Here is a 21,381-nt window from a genome sequence, read left to right as displayed (position 1 = left end):
TATTTGCCAGCAATAGGAGCGTCCCAATCAGAGCAACGCCGACTTTGTTGCGCCGCACAGATTTCCAAGAGTACGGCCGTTCCTGCACTACTTTTGGCGACTCCATGGGCAATTTCAATAGACATCTATGCATGAACCTGCACAGATGTCTTTCAAGTCACCCCCGACTGAAATTCGGCAAGTTCAGATGAACTTGCACAATTTCAAAGCAGTGATCAGTGTGAACGAGGACTTAAATAGACTTAACTACTTAAGGCCCAGGCCAGTTAAGCAGTTACAGCAACAATTTTCTTGCCCTTTGGGATAAAGGTTTCACATAAATGAATAAAAGCTGACCACTGTAAACACCAGTGTACATGTTAAAGAAGACCTCCTCAAATTCCAAACAAACAGTCCTTATTCCCTAGCCACCATTTTATTATGCATGTTCTCCTGCGCAAGGGTGCATGAAGTCCTGTGTCCCATCTTGTGCATGTGCCATACAGCATTACACTGATTTGTTTTAAAAATAAATTGAAAAAATAAATAAATAAAAAATTCCTGCAAGATCTTAGGGATTTTTTTACAAAAGCAAATGTGTTTAATGCTGTACTACCCATGTGCAAGGTGAAGCACGCAAGACTATCGTTTTCTCGTGAGATCTTGCAGCTTAGGTACGGGATCTCCCCAAAGGCATTTGTTACGTTGCCTTCCGTGGGGGCATCTGTGCGGTTGGGGCTACGTCACAAGTGCCTTCATGGAAACCAGGAAGTGGACACAAAAAAGGTAAGCAAAGTCCATTTGGTTTTTTAAACCACTGTTAGATGATTTCACGTCATGAGGAAGTGCAAGCCGATTTTTAGTGCAAGGGGTAAAGGTCTGCTTTAAAAGGTTTGTCTCAATCTTGACACTTTTGCTAGATAGCTTGGTCTGATAAAGGACGTTGAAATATAACAGACTTTACTGGCTGGATCACCAGGTGAAAATAAAAAAGGAAAGAAGAAAACGAATGAAGCCACTCCATCTAAGAATTGGTAAGCAGCAAATATTATACATTTGGTTTTTAATTTAACACAGATTTGTGTTTTTACAAGTATCTGTTATCTACAAAACCAACAGAACAGAACCTCGCAAAAGAAAAGTAGAACTATAGGCAAAAACTTTTTTTTTTTCCCCCATTTTGGATAAAGTAAGGGAGGGTCATAACTAGTCAGTTTATTTTTTGCCGTCTATGTCCCGTTTGGGAGGTTTCCCTTCACTTCCTGTACAATAGCCAAAACAGGAAGTCAGAGGAAATCCCTGCAAATTAAAGGGGATCCCTTGGGTAATCATTTACAAATCACTTTAATGTTACCCCGTGGCTTTCAGGCCTACAAAGAGCAGCACTCATCAATGCGATTTGCCCTAAAGAGTCCAAAGATAATGCATGAGCTTCCCCCCCCCCACACTCCTATTAGGATTATTGGCATAGTCACTGAAAAACCACGCAACTGGCACTGTTGAAGGTACGTTGCATGTATCACTCCTCAAACACATTTACATACCCTCCTGGACACCCAGAGCTGAAAAAGAGCCAAAGGTTATTCCGAGGCGGGTTGGTGTTTGGTATGAAAAATAAACTCCAAACAAAACTTTTTTGGATAGAGTAGGGAAGAGTTGGAGGCTCTGTCAGATTTTTACTGCTGTATGTTTGCCCATCAACATGTTTTACCTCCACTTTCTGTCCCAGAGGCATGATAGAAAAAGTAGAAAAAGATACCAATTTTTATCAGTTCTCCTCATTATAGGACCCACAGTGTTCTGAAGACTGCTGTAAACTTTTGGATTTCCCAATACTTTCTAAGTGACAATGGTCAGCAAGTTGAGATACCAAGCAGGGACACAGACAGCAATAAAAACCTGACAGGCATTACAAGCGGAGTTGAAGTAACGTTTTAAAGTGGTAGTAAACTCCATTGAAATTTCTTCCATTCTGAAACAATGTGCATTGTGCCATTTTTATATTCCGCCTAACCTTTGCCATTCTCTAGATATCGACTGATCTCTCTAATGATGTCACCAGCGCATGTGCATACTAGTGGCTGTTCATGGCATAATCTGTGTACCGTCAGTCTTTTCTGGAAGATGCCGTGTCTGTCATTCACTCTCGGAGCCATTCTAATTCAATGTCGTGAGAATACATCCCCAATCACAAAATCCTCAAACATTCCCTGTGACCTGCAACGTCACAGGGGTGTAAACATTGGTGCAGGTGTACAATTAATTCATAGACATGCTGAACTTCATTTTAATAGCGAACCCGGAAAGAAAATGAGGCTTGGCTAATAATCAATGCGCATGTGCGAGAGTTCAGCAATTACTGACAGGAAGGGCGAAAGTAAACTACAGTATAGATGCGGAAGACAACAGTTAATAAGGTGTCTGCTTCGGATGTGAAGCATGGAACACAAATTATGCTGCAAAAAAGTAAGTTTACTACCACGTTAACAGCAAGCAGGCGAGCTTTTATAGCATTAGAAACATGCAATATAATGCCCCTACCTGCTTGCTGTCTTCTCCGGTGCTGTACACTGAGCTGCACATGCACAGCTCAGCTTACAGCAATGGGCCAGTCTCTGTGTGCCGGAATGACAGCCTCCTGCACATATGCAGGAGTGACATCATCCAGCGCAAACAAATGAAGATGGCCGAAGACTTGCACACATGAGAAGATGCTGGCACGGGACCAAGTAAGCATTAACCCCTTTAGTTCAGCTTAAAAATTTTCTCCACTAGGTAAAACTAACAAAAATGTTTTGGCCAAAAGGCTCAATTCACCTTTTCCATAATCTGCCCCAATGCAGACAAAGTATATAGGCAGTGTGTGTGTGTATACATACACACTTATACATCACTTGCTTATGGGTACATCCGCTGGTACCAGTATCTAAAACTATATATTTTTGGGGAATTCTCACAATCCAGTGTAAGCATCTATTTTGAAGCAAAGCAAATGTATTCCTAAATTATTTTAGGTTGGATTAAAACTTTTGGAGGCGCATTACTGCGTGCATACCATTAACATAAAAAGTGCAGGGCAAAACTCATCTTAATGGTTTGTATTGAATACACTATCAGTGTCAGCAGCAAGCAGCCTGCATTTCATCTGTAGGTAGCACATCATTACTGCATGCATATTAACTCATGCTATGGTAAGGCTTCCCATTCACACTTTCACTTCCCTAGCCTCAGAAAAGAAGTAGCTATAGGAAAGTCCTGTTTAACGCAATGAGAAGGTCTTCTTGCACACCCGACACAGTTTATGAGCAAGTACTGTAGAAAGATGCACAATTTAAAGAAGTCTTATAAACCTTTACAGTTCAATCAATGCCTAAAGTGTTGTTAAACCCCAAAACAATGCAATATATTGCAGCTTAATAATCCTTCAAGCAGAGGTCCACCCAAAAAAGGGGAAGTTCCACTTTAAGCACTCCTCCCCCCTCCCCTGCCATATTTGGCAAGTAATCTTTTTTTGGGGGGGGGGGGGGGAGAGCAGATACTATGTTTTGACAGGTACCCTAGGCCAGCACTCAAAAAAAAAAAAAAAGGGGGGGGGAGCCATTCTCCCAGCAATTGGAGGGAAAGAAAGAGGAGAGCCGCCGCTTGGATGATCAGAGCGCTGGTAACATAATAGCTTTCATTTCAATAGCTGTGTTCTCCGCCACGCGCCGTCACATACAGCCCCTCCTTTTTGTCCGGGTACTGTGATAGAGAGATCACACATCCAATCCTGGGATGGGGAGTGGCTGTATGTGACGGCAAGCGTCAGGGAACACAGCTATTGAAATAAAAGCCATTATGTTCCCAGCGCTCTGATCATCCGGGTGGCAGATCTCCTCCCCTGCACAGGTAGGTTGCATTGGCAGACACGGATAAAGTTGTTGTTAATATTTAATTCTGCATAAAACATTTAAGTGTCATTTCATGAGATAATTTATGAGGGCATGATTAGGGGCAGAGCAACTGGTGGCGAGTAACCCTTGAGGCCTGGCTAGTAGCTCAGTACTTGAAATTTTAAACCCTGCCCTAGGCGATCCAAGTTCTCCTCTTCCCTCCCCTGCAGTCTTCTGGGAGACGTCACAGGTCTCAAGAGACCGTCGAACCATTCAAGAGGCGCAGAATGAGTCACATGTGTAGTGCGCACCCAGCTATGAAGCTGTTGCAGCCGGGTGCGCACAGTTGAAATGCCAGTGCCGGGAAGGAGAAGTAATGGTTCAGGTGACCACATAACTGGGAGAGGCGAGTGCATTTAACACATCTTTCACATTATACAAATAAATTGGGCTAACTTTACAGTTTTTTTTTTTTTTTTTTATAAATTAAAAAAAAAAAAAAAAAACAGTTTCCCCCCCCCCAAAAAAAGCGTTTGAAAAATTGTTGCGCAAATACTGTGCAAGATAAAAAGTTGCAACAACCTCCTTTTATTCCCTAGGGTGTCTGCTAATTATATATTGAGATATATATATATATATATATTATGTTTGGGGGTTCTGCTGAGTAATTTTCTAGCAAAAAAATGATGTAGGAGAGGAGTGCCAGAATAGGCCCGGTATGGAAGTGGTTAAATACACTTTCTTCAACATTCTGATGCAAAGTTTAAACGTCTTCTGTCAATGGGGAAATGGTTTGTCTCAACCCGGCCAGCACAGTGGTTAGCACTTTCACCTAGTAGCAAAAAGGGTCGCTGGTTCGAATCCTGACCACGACATCATCTGCCTGGAGTTTGCATGTTCTGCCTGCGTGGGTTTCCTCCGGGTACTTCGGTTTTCTCCCACACTCTAAAAACATGTTGGTAGGTTAATCAGATCCGGTCTAAATTGGCCCTAGTATATGTATGAATATGTGTTAGGGACCTTAGTTTGGAAGCTCCTTGAGGGCAGGGACTGATGTGAATGTACAATGTATATGTAAAAACGCTGCATAAAATTGATGGCGCTATACAAGTACCTGAAATAATAACCCCTTTAACTGCCACTTTTGCATAAAAGCTGGAAGTTGAAAAGTTAACAGACTTACTGGCTGGATCACCAGGTACAAATGGAGGCAAGAAAAAAAAAAAAAGTCTAAAAAAAAGAAAATTAATGCAACAACCACATCTTAAAGTGGATGTAAACCCGGAAAATTTTTTTTTTTTTTTTTTTGTATATCATACTGTAGAGTATAAGATTTGCTATCATTTGAGCCCAGTCTTGCCACAGAGTTAATCCAGCTCTGAGCAATCCTCTTATTGTTCAGTGAGAAAAATCTTGACAAACTGAGAAAAACTTTGTCAAATCCTCCCCCTTGCTGTGAGTGACAGGTGATTTACAGATCTCGTGCACTAGCCTAAGACATGCATTATTTTTTAATTCCCTCCCCCACTCCTTTCTTCAGCAGCTCTGCAAGGATTGGCTGTTCCACACCTCAGCATGATTTGGCATGCTGAAGTCATGTGGTTACTTTCCTGTCTTTTCACTGGATGTTAGAGATTGTAGAAGAAGTTCAGCAGAAGTGTTAGAAATACACATATTGACAAGGAGTGTAGAGGTGGGCGGGGAGTCTACTGACATCACAACTCCACCCACCGAGCTCCAGACAACAGACCCAACCCACAGAATCTGCAGTTTTTCAGCTCTCATAACAGACAGAGGAGGGACATTTGACAGGTAAAGATACATGCAGGAGGCATGTATATCCTTATAGATAACCCCTATGGCAGTAGTTTAGAATGGATGACATTGGGTTTACATCCACTTAAGGCCGAGTACACTTTTATCAGGAAATCAGACAAACGATAGTTCACATTTTTCTGTGTCCTTGTCCCACGCTGAAAATGAGAATGCCTAAAATGGAACGAAAATTCTTGAATGACAGAGGACAACTTCCCACATATGTAGAGTCTATGTCTAGTCGCACTTTGTTTCCGATCATCCAGAGACTTGCTTATTCGATTAAACGAAAATCAGACGTTATAACCAATGAGAAAAGGATTTCAAACATGTCCCTTCAGTAAAGAAAAAGCAGTTCTACTTACCTGATCCTCTGCTGATCCTATCGCTGTAGCCTCTTGTCCATTGCATGCCAGGGGGCTAAGGTCGTCTAAGGTCCTCTAACATCACCATAGCCCTGCACTGGATGCCGAGAACAGTTCATTGCAGGGAGAAGTGGAAGATCGGGTAGTAAAAGTACTCTTACTATCCCTTACACTAAACAAGCAGTTAACCTGTGCAGTGCAGGCACAGGATCATTGCAAGGGAGGACTTTTTACCCACCCAAAGTTCAGCTTTAGGTTGAAACACAGACTTCTCCATCCATGCTAAGCAGCACCGATAGACGAATCTCAGGCTCTGGGCTATTTTATTCTGCCAGAGCACCCAAGCAGTGCCTGCATCTGTAGAGATGCAGATGCTGCTCAGCCAACACTTTGCCACCCAGCTGCTTCAACAAAACTAGAATTGGGGGGGGGGGGGGGGCGCGACAACTTGTTGATCCGGATGTTGCCAACAGGGCCTCCCGCCCAATTTTGTCCGATTCATAGGAACAAACTGTCCCACTGAAAGTTTTTTCCAATGTTACATTTACTTCCCACTTTCATTCCCAGTGATATTGAACAAATCTCCCCGTGACACAGACAAAATCCTGAGCGTGATCCCAGCCCCTTTCCACTCTAACCTCAAAGAAAAGCTTAGCCTTTAGTTTAGTGTAGAAAAAAAAAAACATGAAACGTTTGCCTAGGACTGTGTAATTGGTTCTGCCACTGAGGAAGATACAAACATTCTCCAATTAAATAAAAAACACAACTACTATTAGAAATTGTTACAACAAGATCTACCTGAGATGAAGTTTAAAAAAACAAAAGAATCACAAATGAAACAAAAACATTCTAAAAAAGGATGCAGACAGTCTTTGCTACAAACACATTAAAATGTTCCACTATACATAATCTTCAAGTGTATTGAGAAACAATCTGCAAAAGTAATGTATGCTGAACTATGTTGGCAGCCTATATCAAGTAATATTAAAAGGTTTATAAATATTGTTACACCATGTACTCCAAAAATAAAAGAGCAGAATACACAGATGGATGTCAGAAAAAACAGTTAAATAGTCAGTACAAAATTAAAAATAAATAAATAAAAATTAAATACATCAATCACTGAAAAAAAAAAAAAAAAGAGAACATTATGCCAATCCAATCCTGAGAGTCAGGGATCTAAGCTTTGACACCCTTTGAACATTATACCTTTGGGAAATTGTCTAATTTAAACATATAATGGCAAATTAAATGCAAGGTTCAATATTAGCAGCACAGTAAAATAAGATTTTCTCTTTACGTGCACATTGATCAGGAGTTTTATCCTTCGGGCCTTGTTTACACTTGCTTTTTGGGGGCAATAAAAATAGCAGCTGAACTGCTTTTCACGGTCCCCCCACCAACACCACACCCTTAAAGTGGGAGTAAACTCAAAGGCATACTTTGTACCTATAGGTACTGTAAATATCTCCTAAACATGCGCCGTTTAAGACAAGGGTCTTCAAACTATGGCCCTCCAGTTGTTCAGGAACTACAATTCCCATCATGACTAGTCATGTCTGTGAATGTCAGAGCTTTACAATCCCTCGTGGAATTTTTAGATCTGCAACAGCTGGAAGGCTGTAGTTTAAAGATCCCTGGTTTAGGAGATATTAAAATTACATGCAGCCGATGACATTGGAGCATGATCTCTGAAAGAATGGCCACCTGTGCATTCCTTCAAATACCTGTGCCATGAATGAAGTAATCGCGGCTCCAGCCAGTCACACAGCGAGTCTGTGGACTCGGAAGGAAGACAGGTGAAGATAGACAATGCCTCCAGTGATTACATCGCATCGCTGGAGGCACTGTCCATCTACATTACATTGTTTCGCTGGAGGGCTTCGTTTTCAGGCATACTAGCACATTATGCCTTTATCTTGCGGGTGCAAAGAAAAAAAAAAAAGGAAACAGCCGGTGGTTTACAACGGCTTTAAAGTGTTAGTTACAAAAAAAAAAAAAAAAAGGATCCTGTTCCCTTAAAGCAACACAGTGCTTGTGTTGTGTAATTTGGTCCCCCAAATCACCTAAAAAAACCTGGCTGATCCTGCCTGGCTATACCCTCCCACTTGTAAAGTGACCACGGTTTATCACAGCTGCTCAGCCCTGACACTGTGGTCAGTTTACGTGCCTCCGTCCTCCCCCTGCCTGTCTGCTCAGTGTCAGTGCCTGCCCCCTCCCCTTCTGCTGCCATTATAACTAAAATAAAAACCTCTCACCCCCTCCAATATAACGATGTGTGTCCCTGTGCCTGTGTTATTTCAAAAAGCTGCCGACTTGTACCTATATTAGAGCTTCTCCCGACGCTCATGTGACTCCTCGGCTCTCTCTCCTCCCCAGCCGACGTCAGCAGCAGTGCTCGGCCCCACCCGCTGGAGCTGTAAAGCGGGCAGAGGAGAGAGCTGAGGAGTCACGTGAGCACCGGGAGACTCTCTGATATAGGTACAGATCGGCAGCTTTTTTATATAACACAGGGACACATATCGTTATGTTACAGAGGGGATGGGAGGATTTTATTATATTGGCTAAACAGCCACTTTATGCTGCAAAGGCAGCAGATAGGGGTGCACACATGCCACATCAGCAGAGCTTTGTACCATGGCAACATTTATCCCCACTGTCATGCTCAGTGAGCAATACTACTTGACAAAACATGACCCATTGAAATTCAAACGTGCGAGCTGCACGTTTTTGGGAGTGAAAACTGCAGCCCCTCAAGATACTCACATTAAGCATCCCAGGTCTCATTTATTTGAAAATACACATGTGCTATTGTAGGGCTGGATGCTTCTCCACATGCGTGACATCTGGGGGGTGAGCGGCAAAAACCAGTGAGCCAGTCCGCTCCTGATGATGTCAGAAGAGAAGGCAGAGCTGGAACTGGTGAGCAGCAGAGGATCACTACAGAACAACGCTGGATTTGCAAGTATGTTTATTGTGAATAAACCAGAAAAAGGAAAGAGGGGATAAAAACAAACATGAGATTCAATCCTTAATTTATTACTTCAGGAGCTCTGTAAACTCCACTGATAGCTACTGATATGTACAGCGGGAGCTGCACTTCTGACTCCCCCACTTAATTAGAACGGCATCTATAATCAGTTTCTGTGATGTGCCACCACCCCCATAGGCGACGCTTTAAAAATCTTTACATGTTACCCGTTTAGGAATTACAAAAGGTCTAGCACTAGAATTTTTGCTCTCGCTCGAATGTTCCCGCGATACCTCACATGTGCAGTGTAAACGCCGTTTACATATGTGTGCGCAACTTCTGCACACGAACATCAATTTTCTTATTTCATTTTTTCTTTTACACTGTCCATTTATATGATCACTTTTATTCCTATTACAAGGAAACATCCATTGTAATAGCAATAAAGATGACAGGTGCTCTTTACAGAGAGATCTGGGGTCAAAAAGACCTCAAATCTCTCCTTTACCTTTAAAAAAAAAAAAAATGTACCGGAAGTGATGTCATGACATCTCTCTGGTCATCCAAGGCCATAGAGACAATCTACTCTTTTATCGCCTCTATGACCAGCCGTCGCACCGTCAGATCGTTTCTCGGGAGCAAAAACGGTAGGCCCAAGAAACACAAGCGAGCGGTGGAAAGGGGGTGGGCAGGGGGTCCTGAAAGGGTTCCAGCTGCTCAAGGACCGGTTTCATGGGAAAGCCAGCCACCAGCTGAAAAAAAATAAAAAATCCTGGGGTTATGACCAATAACTGCAACCATAACATGTAAAAAAAAAAGAAATCTGTATTTTTTGCTAGAAAATTTCTTAGAACTCCCAAACATATTTTTAAAAGCAGAGGCCCTAGAGAATAAAATGGTGGGTATTGCAATTTTTATATCACCCAGTATTTGCGCAGCAGTATTTCAAAAGCAATATTTTTGGAAAAAAATACACTTATTTGAATTTTAATGCACAAAAACACAATATAATTCCCAATTGTTCAGTAATATTTAAAAGATGATGTTACGCTGAGTAAATAGATGCCAAACGCGTCACGCTTAAATTGTGCAAGTCCGTGCAACAGCAACAAACGACATAAATTTTACTATTCATAGGCGACATTTTACTTTTTTCTGCAACTGCAAGCACTGGTGTGAACCATGCCATTGAAAACCATAGCTACTTTCCGCGCATTTTTGGTGCAGAAAAAAAACGCACTGGACTACATGTGGTGAAAACTGGCCCTAATTCTGTGTTCAAACTGGTGAATGATGGCAGGAACCACCCTCGCTCTACCCAATCAAATGCAACAATACTGGTAAGGTAAATACATCAGTGTGTATATAACAACCAACACTTATACACACCAAATCTGCTTGCCGACCAGCTGGCATTATACTGCGGCAAGGTGGCACGATCCCGCGAATCGACGTAGGCGTACGTCTGCACAGGATCTTGCTTTTATGCGCGTGCACTCCCATGGGCCAGCGGACTCGATGTCTGCTGCCCACCCGCGATAGTTTCCCGCAGAGACAGAACGGGAATCTGCCTGTGTAAACAAGGCAAATCTCTGTTCTCTCAGGGGAGATCACACAGATCCTGTCTTTCTGCTAAGCAGGAAGACAGATCTGTGCGTTTCCCCAGTCACACAGTCCCCCATACAGTTAGTAAACACACTGAGGGAACACATTTAACCCCTTAATCGCCCCTAGTGTTAACCCCCTTCCCTACCAGTATCATTAGTACAATGTCAGTGCATATTTTTAGCACCGATTACTGTAATGTCACTGGTCCCCAAAAAAAGCGTCAAAAATGTCAGGCGTCCGATCCATCTGCCGCAATCCCGCTAAAAATCACTGATCGCCACCGTTACTAGTAAAAAAAATAAATAAAAATGCCATAAATCTAATCCCTATTTTGTAGACGCTATAACTTTTGCGCAAATCAATCTACGCTTATTGGGATTTTTTTTTGCCAAAAATATGTAGAAGAATACATATTGGCCTAAACTGATGAAGAAATTTTGTTTTACTTTTTTTTTGGATATTATAGCAAACAGTCAAAAATATAGTTCTCTCTTTATTTTATCTTTTATCTTTATTTGTTTATAACCGCAGAGGTAATCAAATACCACCAAAAGAAAGCTCTGTTGTGGGGGGGGGGCATCAATTTTGTTTGGGTACAACTGCACAATTGTCAGTTAAAGCGACGCAGTGCCGTATCGCAAAAAAATGGCCTAGTCATTAAGGGGGTAAAGTAAAATAAAGAAACCTGGATAAGTCCAGGTACTGCCTGTGATGGGTAGGTTGCCCTGTGATCTGACATATCAAGGACCTGAAAAGCAGAATACAGAACCATGATGTCAATGAGCAGCACCTGCTCTTGGGTCGGCCTGTGTGATGGGACATGGGGGGGGTGAATCTGCACTCACCATATGGATTACCTGCTTACCATCACCGGAGGTAGACATTGTTTCCAGGTTCTATAAGTAAACCTACAGCCATCCGGGGTCCCCCTAAAACACAGCCCCCCTCCGATCAGGGTGTCCTGTGCCCATCCACCCCCCTAGCAGTGTGAGGGCAGACCCCCTGGGAGAAGGGACGGCTGATCCATTCATATTCATCCTTTGTTTACAAATCTATCGGGCGATATCGGTGAGGAATGCCCCCCAGCCCCATCCAATGCACAGGCCGCCGATGAGTGCGATTTATACCCCATCCTCCCCACACAGCCCTCCATCACCCCCCCACCTCCTCCACCACATCCGCCCGGGGTCACCTCACAAACCACCACCGAGCCTGCCTGGGACTCGGAGACCACAACGACCTTCTGTACACATCCCCCTCCCATCCCACCTCCGGGGCCCAAACAAAGCACGGCCGTCCCCTCCGCCCAGCCTCCATCACACATACATATCCCCCATCCCCCCCCCAACCTCCAGCACCGGCCTCCCTTACCACGAATAGGTCTGCTCAGCCATGGCGGCGGCCGCTTCAGCTACTGCTCCTCCGGGGGGTCGGGGGCTCGGGCCCTGGCTCTATCTAGCGGCGACTCTGCAGCTTCTCACACAACATGGCGTCCGGGCCTCACGGTGCGGAGTGGCTGGAGTCCTGAAGAGGTAAGCCCATGGCACATAGATGACACACGGCCAGCGGGTACCGAACTTGCACTGGCGAAGAGGCCGCGGCTGCGCGCTCGTGACTGGCGAACACCACGCGCGTTCCCGACGGCTTAGGAGAAGAGCGCGCAAGCGCCGTGGAGAGAGAGAGAAGTGCGTCAGGTGATCAGGGTGGGCGGAGCGTAGCGAGCGTTCTCTCTCTCCCATATGATGTCACTGGGAGAAGTGCGCACACACGGCGGACAGATAAACACACGCAGCACCAGACTGCCCATCCAATGTTCACCGTGTGTAGCAGACTGATATGCCCCCTACACGCGATCGGATTTGCCGACAACAAAATCCATGTTTTTTTTTCCGACGGATGTTGGCTCAAACTTGTCTTGCATACAAACGGTCACACAAATGTCATAAATTCTGAGCGTCAAGAACGCGGTGACGTACAACACGAGAAAAATTAAGTTCAATAACCAGTGCAGCTCTTCTGCTTGATTCCGAGCATTCATGGAACTTTGTGTGTCAGAATTGTGTACACACAATCGGAATTTACGATAACGGATTTTGTCGGGAAAATTTGAGATCCAGATCTCAAATTTCGTTTGTCGAAAATTCAGACGAAAAATGTCCGATGGAGCCTACACACGGTTAGAATTTCCGACAACACGCTCCCATCGAACATTTATTGACGGAAAATCCGATCGTGTGTACACGGCATAAGAGTGGGACTCAGGACTAAATAAAGATGACCTGCAGTCTGTCATTCTCTGTCAGTAGCTGTGCTCAGTCCCCACTGACCTGTACAAGCTTTATTGTTCACTTTGTTCTACAATGAAATGTAGAGCAGCAGTGTTGTCACTCTACAGACAGGGCCGGTTCACACCCGAATCGCACAGCCTTCCAGTCTGAATCAGGTGGAGGCAACATACTATGTGTAGTTAGGTTGCTAGGATGTTGGGTAGGTTTGGTTTCCTTTTGGTCCTGTAATCAGTGGAGCGGTTGTTGATTGCTTCAGGCTGTTCTGTGTTTCACAGGTTGCACGTTTGATTGCTTCCCTCTGTATTCTGGAGGATTCTAGAATTATTGTGGGCTGGAAAGTCAAATAAACAGTCTATTTGTGGCACTTCAGCCAATCCCTGAGCAGGTCAGTCTAACTATTTGTGGCACTTCAGCCAATCCCTGAGGAGGTGTGGTGCGGGAGCCAGCTGTCGATTTTGGTTTTGTGCTCCCTCCCCATGTAAATTTATCCCACCCCTTCCTGTTTAAAATCCACCCTTCATGTGTAAACCCCACCCCTTCCTCTTTAGGCTCCACCTCTTCAGAGATGTGGGGGGTATTGGTAGGTAGGTAGGAAGGAAAGGGATGGTCCCATTATGTGGGAAGGTTGCAGTGCCTATACACCTGTTTTCCTAGGTAGGTAGGAAGGGTCTGTGCATAGGCTCCTCACCTTCCAGGGTCACCTCCTTCCCTGCCTTCAGCACCTGCACTGCCTGGTGGTTCTCCCTATCTCTGAACCTTCTAGCAGGTGAGCCGTTATCTGACATGGGTGTGGCGGACCAAAGTCCAGACCAACTCCATACAACTAGGGCTGCCACTTCATCCCTTTAAAACTGAACACATATTAATTACACAGGTTCTGTGGCTGAGTAAGATGGTAATTAAATACACTTAGTGCTTTATCTGAATTAAATTTGCCTCAAAACCTGTGTAATTAATATGCATTAGATTTTAAAGGAATGATGTGGCAACCCTACATACAACCCCCTTTCCTATATTTTCTTTTACTAAACTGTATTAAGTGTTACAACAGTAGGAAAGGTAGAAAGATTACATTGTCAAAATAGTAATAAATCAATACATATTAATCAGATAATCCTCCCTAAATTTAGGGCTACGATGGAAACGAGCATATAACACAGTATAACTGCATTAGAGCAAAGCTTATGAGGACTCCATTAATGAGAGGTAAGCAACAGTTTGTAATGTTAACCACTTCAGCCACAGAAGGATTTGCCGCCTTCCTGACCAGGCTATTTTTTGCGATCTGGCATTGCGTCGCTTTAACTGACAATTGCGCGGTTGTACCCAAACAACATTTATGTTCTTTTTTTCCCCGTAAATAGAGCTTTCTTTTGGTGGTATTTGATCACCTCTGCGTTTTTTATTTTTTGTGCTATAAACAAAAAAAGAGCAACAATTTTGAAAAAAAAAACACAATGTTTTGTAGTTTTTGCTATAGTAAATATCCCAAATTAAAAAAAAATAAATAAATAATTTTTCCTCAGTTTAGGCCGATATGTATTCTTCTACATATTTTTGGTAAAAAAATCGCAATAAGCGTATATTGATTGGTTTGCGTAAAAGTTATAGCGTCTACAAAATAGGGGGATAGATTTATGTCATTTTTATTATTTTTTTCCCCATTCATCTTTCAGGACAGCACCATAGAGAGAGACACTGGCTCCTCCCCTCTTAGGAAACACCGCCTTCCAATTCAATATTTAAAACTCATCCTCCCAACGGCCCCTCAGTTCAGGTGTCTCCTCCGGTGGGGAGACACTGCTTGGGAACCGTGGCGGATCAGTCAGGGAGACTGAAGCCAAAGATTTTGTGTGAGGAAGAGGGGGAGTCGGGTCTCTCTAGCTCTTTCCCTCTACTATTGTTTATTCAGTTAGGTAAAGGCTGGGGAAGCCATACTTACCTGTTTTTAAAACTGAATTGGCGCGCCTCAGCCTCTCTTGGGGAAAGAGACAGCTGAGGAGGTCCGTGTTTTTTCTGCCCAGGGGGGCGCTGTGGGAAGTGCCTGAGTCTCTCCTGCTTGTTCAAGCAGCCAGCGTTTGAAGCTCTATGGCCGGGTCGGATGACGGGTGACGTCAGTTCCGGCGAGGGCGGGCACTTTCGACGATTCCGCGTCTTCCGGTTCCGGACGCAGGGAAAGAAAACGGACCGAGCGTTCGGCTGGTGCGACCCTCTTGCTTTGCTGTAGAGTCAGCTGTCGGGGGAAACGATCGACCACCATCCTCAGCGGACATGTCTGAGACAGAGGTCTCTAGAACTGCTCCAGGAGACAGTAGCACCAGCCATGCTAAGGTAAGTGGAACCCTGGGGTGGTGTTCCCTTACCTAAATCCCGATAGCTTCATGGGTGTTCTCCCCTCACTGGTGGTCGGGGGGAAGGGGAGTGTGTCTGGGACCCTGGTGGTGGTTGGTCCTGGGGGGGGCACTCCTGGTGGTCCTCTGTAAAAGCACTGGTGGGATTGGGCATTTATGGCGACTCTCTCTCTTTTTCTTTTTCAGAAAGCCACAGAGAAAAGCAAGTCGCCTCATGGTTCAAAGAAAAAATGCCCCTCTTGTAGAGTTAGTATGGGGGAATCCTGGACCAAGGCACTTTGCAAGGAGTGCATTGATGGATTAGTCAGGGAATCGGATGTGGAGGAGGTGGATGGGGAATCCACAAAAACCTCTCGCTATAAGCTTTCCCTGGACGAAGTGGAGGAGCTCTTGGGAGCTATTCACACCACTTTGGGAATTCAGGAAGAAAAGAAGGTGTTATCGCTCCATGACCAAATGTACAAAGGTCTTGGGGAACAAAAAAGGAAGGATTTCCCAGTCCATGATGTATTGGTTGAGGCCATAAAGAATGAATGGAAAGATCCTGAGAGAAAACCTTTCTTTTCAAGGGCTTTGAAGCGAAGGTTTCCTTTTTCAGAAGGGGAGTCTCTAGTCTGGAATAAGACCCCTAGGCTGGATGCTGCTTTTTCTCAGGTTTCCAGGCAAACAGATCTGGCCTTCGAGGACATGGGGGTTCTTGCAGACCCCATGGACAGAAGGATGGACTCTCTCTTAAAGAAGTCCTGGGATTCGTCACAGGGAAACCTTAAGCCTGCCATGGCGGTCACAATAGTGGCCCGCAATATGGAATATTGGCTTACGCAGATAAAGGCGCATATTGAGGCAGGAACGCCAAAAGAGACTATTTTGGCTTCCTTTCCCATGCTACTTAAGGGTGTAGCGTATATTGCGGACGCTTCCGCCGAATCAGTGCGCATGTCCGCAAGGTCTTCAGCCCTCACTAATTCGGCTCGAAGGGCCCTATGGCTTAAGACGTGGCAAGGAGACAGCGCGTCTAAAGTTAAACTCCGTGGAATTCCCCTCACAGGAGATCTCTTGTTTGGCCCAGGTTTAGAGACCGTTTTAGACCGGACGGCCGATAAGAAAAAGGCCTTTCCCATTAAAAAGAAATTTGGGGAGCAGGCTAAAAGAAAGTTTCGCCCTCAGAGAAAGTTTGAAACCCCAAAAGGAGAGCGGCAGAAAAAAGCTTGGGGGCAGAAGGGCAAGGGGCGGGGAGGGGCGATTTTTCGCCCTCCTGAACAGCCCAAGAAGACCCAATGACGGGGTAACCACGGTGGGAGGAAGATTGGGGGCCTTCCTCCCACAATGGGAGATGATCACCTCCAACCAGTTTGTGTTAGGGATCATAAGAAGAGGTTACCAGCTAGAGTTCTCAGAACCTCCTCAGCACAGACTTCTGGTCACCGAGCTGCCAAAGTGTGCAGAGAAAGCGTCAGCTCTTCTATCCTCCCTACAGGAGTTAGAGGAACAAGAGGTGATAGTGAGGGTTCCTGTAGAGGAGATAGGCAGAGGCTTTTACTCCCACATTTTTGTGGTCCGCAAGCTTTCGGGAAAATTCAGGCTTATCATGAATCTGAAGCCTCTGAATGTCTCAATTACCTACAGGAAATTCCGGATGGATTCTATCTATTCGGTGAAAGCGCTTCTTCCCCCAAATTGCTTCATGGCGTCAATAGACTTAAAGGATGCTTATCTGCACATTCCAGTCGCAGAAAGTTACCAGAGGTTTCTCAGACTGGCGGTGAAAACTGGGGAAGGAACGTTTCATCTACAGTTCAAAGCACTCCCCTTTGGACTATCCTCTTCCCCCCGCATCTTCACCAAAGTGATGGTGGAGGTCCTGGCCTTCTTGCGGCTCAGAGGCATCTCTGTAGTCGCGTACCTGGACGACCTACTCCTGTTTGCTCCTTCCCCGGAGCAGTTGTACCAGGATCTTCAGGTAGCAAGAGACAGCTTAGAAAACCTGGGATGGCTCTTGAACCTGGAAAAATCCAGTTTGGTTCCGGCCCAAAAGGTCACCTTCCTGGGCTATGTACTGGATTCGACAAAACAAAAAGTGTTCCTTCCAGCAGAAAAAATCCAGAAGGTGGACAGAGCAATATTACTGCTCCAGGACAGCAGTCAGATCTCAGTAAGGAAAGCAATGTCAGCACTGGGCTTACTGACTTCCACGCTTCCGGCAGTTCAGTGGGCAGGGCTGCACTTTCGCCCCCTACAGGTGTTTATTCTGAGTGTCTGGGACCACAGTCCAGCATCTCTGGACTCCCTTATATCTGTGCCAAGTCAGGTCAAAAGGTCCCTCTGGTGGTGGAGGAAAGGGTCCAATCTCTCACAGGGCCTGGAGTGGGTTCTTCCAGTGTCCAGAACGGTTACGACCGATGCGAGCGGCACAGGGTGGGGAGCACACCTAGATTCCAAGATGATGCAAGGCACCTGGGAAAAAGAAGACGCAGAGAAGTCCTCGAACTGGAGGGAACTGAGAGCAATAGAGTTGGCTCTCAGAGCTTTTCAGAGAGAACTCCTGGGGCAGCATGTGAGGGTCCGTTCGGACAACTCATCAGCAGTGGCCTACATCAACAGGCAAGGGGGAACCAGGAGCAGATCCTTGTGGGGTCTGGCAGAATCCATCCTCAGGTGGGCCGAAGGGAGCATTCTCTCTCTCTCTGCAATACATCTAAAGGGGGAGCAGAACCACGTAGCAGATTTTCTGAGCAGAAAAATGCTGAAGGAAGGCGACTGGGTCTTGAACCAGGACATCTTCGAGATGATTACTCGGAAGTGGGGGGTCCCCTCCGTGGATCTCTTTGCCTCAAAGGCGAATACAAAAGCTCGTCTGTTCTTTTCCCTAAACAGATGGGACGGAGCAGCCGGGGTGGATGCACTAGCTCAGAGCTGGCGTTTCTCAAAGTGTTATGCCTTCCCCCCTCCCGTAATGATTCCAGCAGTTCTGAGAAAATTTCAGTCAGAAGACACAACCCTCATTCTGATCGCACCACACTGGCCAAGGAGGCCGTGGTTCTCCCTCTTGAAGAGTCTGACAGTGGAGCCTCCCTGGATTCTGCCTATCCGGGAGGATCTTCTCTCTCAGGGTCCAATCTGTTGCCCTCAGGTGGAGCGATGGAACCTCGCAGCGTGGCTACTGAGGAAGAATTGCTAAAGGGCAAAGGTTTCTCGGATCGGCTAGTGACAACTCTCCTAAATTGCAGGAAAAGAGAGACGCAAGCCATTTACCTAAAGGTGTGGAAACGCTTTAACAGTTGGTGCACAGAAAGCTCCTTCGATGTACGAAGTTCTGTAGCAGTATTAGAGTTTCTGCAGGCAGGAGCGGACAAAGGATTAGCCCTTAGCACCTTGAAAGGACAGGTATCGGCACTAAGCGTTTTCCTGGAAAAGCCGCTAGCTATAGATCCTTGGGTAGCTAGGTTTTTTAGAGCTTTAGGCAGACAGAGGCCTGTTAAAAGTTCCCCATTCCCAGTGTGGGATCTTTCCTTAGTTTTACAGTCTCTTACAGGGGATCCTTTTGAGCCATTGGAATCCTGTACCTTGAAGTTGATCACCCTCAAAACTGTGTTTTTGGTGGCGATCACCACAGCAAGGAGAGTAAGTGAACTCGAAGCCCTTTCTATTAGGGCGCCTTTTTTTCAGGTTTTTCCGGACCGTTTGATTTTTAAAACGGATCCGGCCTTTTTACCTAAAGTGGCCTCTAGTTTTCATAGGGGCCAGGAAATTATTTTACCTACCATCTGTTCGAATCCTGTGAGGGAACAGGAGCATATTTTTCACAAACTGGACGTTAGAAGGTGCGTCCTTCAGTACTTAGTACAAAACAGTTTAGGAAATCCGATTCTTTTTTTGTGTTGTTTTCAGGGGCTAGGAAAGGGTTCAAAGCCTCTAGACGATCAATAGCCAGATGGTTAAGGTTGGCCATTAGCCAGGCCTATGTAATCGGGGGTTTGGAGCCCCCGGAGGGTATTAAAGCACATTCCACCAGGGCAGTGGCAACTTCTCAAGCAGAGTGGGCTGGTGCTTCTCCGGAGCAGATCTGTAGAGCAGCAACGTGGTCCAGTTTTTCCACGTTTGTGAAGCATTACAGATTGGACCTGCTGTCAGCCAAAGACCAAGCCTTTGGGCGTAAGGTGCTGCAGGCAGTAGTCCCTCCCTAAGGTAAGGTGCTCGCTTATCCTCTCTATGGTGCTGTCCTGAAAGATGAATGGGGAAAAACTGAGTTACTTACCGGTAACATCCTTTTCCAGGAATCTTTCAGGACAGCACTAGTACCCACCCAGGTTTTTGATTTTCTATGAGAACTCATCGCATGAGAACGTCAGGTAAGATAAAGATTTGTATGACGTATTCTTGTGTCTCCCCAGCTGGCCGGAGGAACTCGTGAAGAACTGAGGGGCCGTTGGGAGGATGAGTTTTAAATATTGAATTGGAAGGCGGTGTTTCCTAAGAGGGGAGGAGCCGGTGTCTCTCTCTATGGTGCTGTCCTGAAAGATTCCTGGAAAAGGATGTTACCGGTAAGTAACTCCGTTTTTTTCTACTAGAAATGGTGGCGATCAGCGATTTTTATCAGGACTGCGATATTGCGGCGGTCATATCGGACACTTTTGACCCTATTTTAGGACCATTGACATTTATACAGCGATCAGAGCTAAAAACAGCCATTGATTACTGTATAAATGTCATTGGCAGGGAAGGGGTTAATACTAGGGGGCGACCAAGGGGTTAACTGTGTTCCCTAGGTGTGTTCTAACTGTGGGGGGTGGGACTGACTAGGGGAGGAGAGAGATCGGTGTTCATACTAAGTATGAACACACGATCTCTCTCCTCTCCCCTGAGAGAACCGGAATTTGTGTGTTTACACTAGGGATGAGCCAAACACCCCCCTGTTCGGTTCGCACCAGAACATGCGAACAGGAAAAAAGTTCGTTCGAACACGCGAACACCGTTAAAGTCTATGGGACACGAGCATGAATAATCAAAAGTGCTAATTTTAAAGGCTTATATGCAAGTTATTGTCATAAAAAGTGTTTGGGGACCTGGGTCCTGCCCCAGGGGACATGGATCAATGCAAAAAAAAGTTTATAAAAACGGCCGTTTTTTCGAGAGCAATGATTTTAATAATGCTTAAAGTCAAACAATAAAAGTGTAATATCCCTTTAAATTTCATAGCTGGGGGGTGTCTATAGTATACCTGTAAAGGGGCGCATGTTTCCCGTGTTTAGAACAGTCTGACAGCAAAATTACATTTCAAAGGAAAAAAGCCATTTAAAACTACTCGCGGCTATTGCATTGCCGGTCCGACAATACACATAGAAGTTCATTGATAAAAACGGCATGGGAATTCCCCACAGGGGAACCCCGAACCAAAACTAAAAAAAAAAAATGACGTGGGGGTCCCCCTAAATTCCATACCAGGCCCTTCAGGTCTGGTATGGATATTAAGGGGAACCCCGGCCAAAATTAAAAAAAAAAAATCATGTGGGGGTCCCCCTAAATTCCATACCAGACCCTTCAGGTCTGGTATGGATTTTAAGGGGAACCCCGCGCCAAAAAAAAAAAAAAAACGGCGTGGGGTCCCCCCAAAAATCCATACCAGACCCTTATCCGAGCACGCAACCTGGCAGGCCGCAGGAAAAGAGGGGGGGACGAGAGAGCGCCCCCCCTGAACCGTACCAGGCCACATGCCCTCAACATTGGGAGGGTGCTTTGGGGTAAACACCTTGTCCCCATGTTGATGAGGACAAGGGCCTCATCCCCACAACCCTGGCTGGTGGTTACGGGGGTCTGCGGGTGGGGGGGCTTATCGGAATCTGGAAGCCCCCTTTAACAAGGGGACCCCCAGATCCCGCCCCCCCCGTGTGAAATGGTAAGGGGGTACCCCTACCATTTCACTAAAAAGCTGTCAAAAATGACAAGAGACAGTTTTTGACAATTCCTTTATTTAAATGCTTCTTCTTTCTTCTATCTTCTATCTTCTTTCATCTTCTTCTTCTGGTTCTTCTGGCTCTTCTGGTTCTTCCTCCGGCGTTCTCGTCCAGCATCTCCTCCGCGGCATCTTCTATCTTCTTCTCCTCGGGCCGCTCCGCACCCATGGCATGGGGGGAG

At 45.4% G+C, this 21,381-nt stretch overlaps 1 protein-coding gene across 2 annotated transcripts in view; it reads right to left on the bottom strand.

Moving 5' to 3' along the window:
* Positions 1-12,319, bottom strand: part of SPPL3 (signal peptide peptidase like 3) — a 66,111-nt gene extending 53,792 nt beyond the window's left edge. The window contains exon 1 of one of the 2 annotated variants that reach the window (XM_073629285.1): positions 11,982-12,319. In XM_073629285.1, coding sequence (XP_073485386.1) covers positions 11,982-12,004 — 23 coding nt within the window. In that variant the 5' untranslated portion in view covers positions 12,005-12,319. The remainder of the gene's footprint in view (positions 1-11,981) is intronic. The other variant, XM_073629286.1, reaches the window with a different exon arrangement.
* Between the last annotated feature and the right edge of the window lie 9,062 nt (positions 12,320-21,381).

This window comes from Aquarana catesbeiana, linkage group LG01, assembly GCF_042186555.1.
Source record: "Aquarana catesbeiana isolate 2022-GZ linkage group LG01, ASM4218655v1, whole genome shotgun sequence".
Classification (NCBI taxonomy): Eukaryota; Metazoa; Chordata; class Amphibia; order Anura; family Ranidae; genus Aquarana; species Aquarana catesbeiana.
This window is presented reverse-complemented; position numbering and strand designations above follow the sequence as displayed.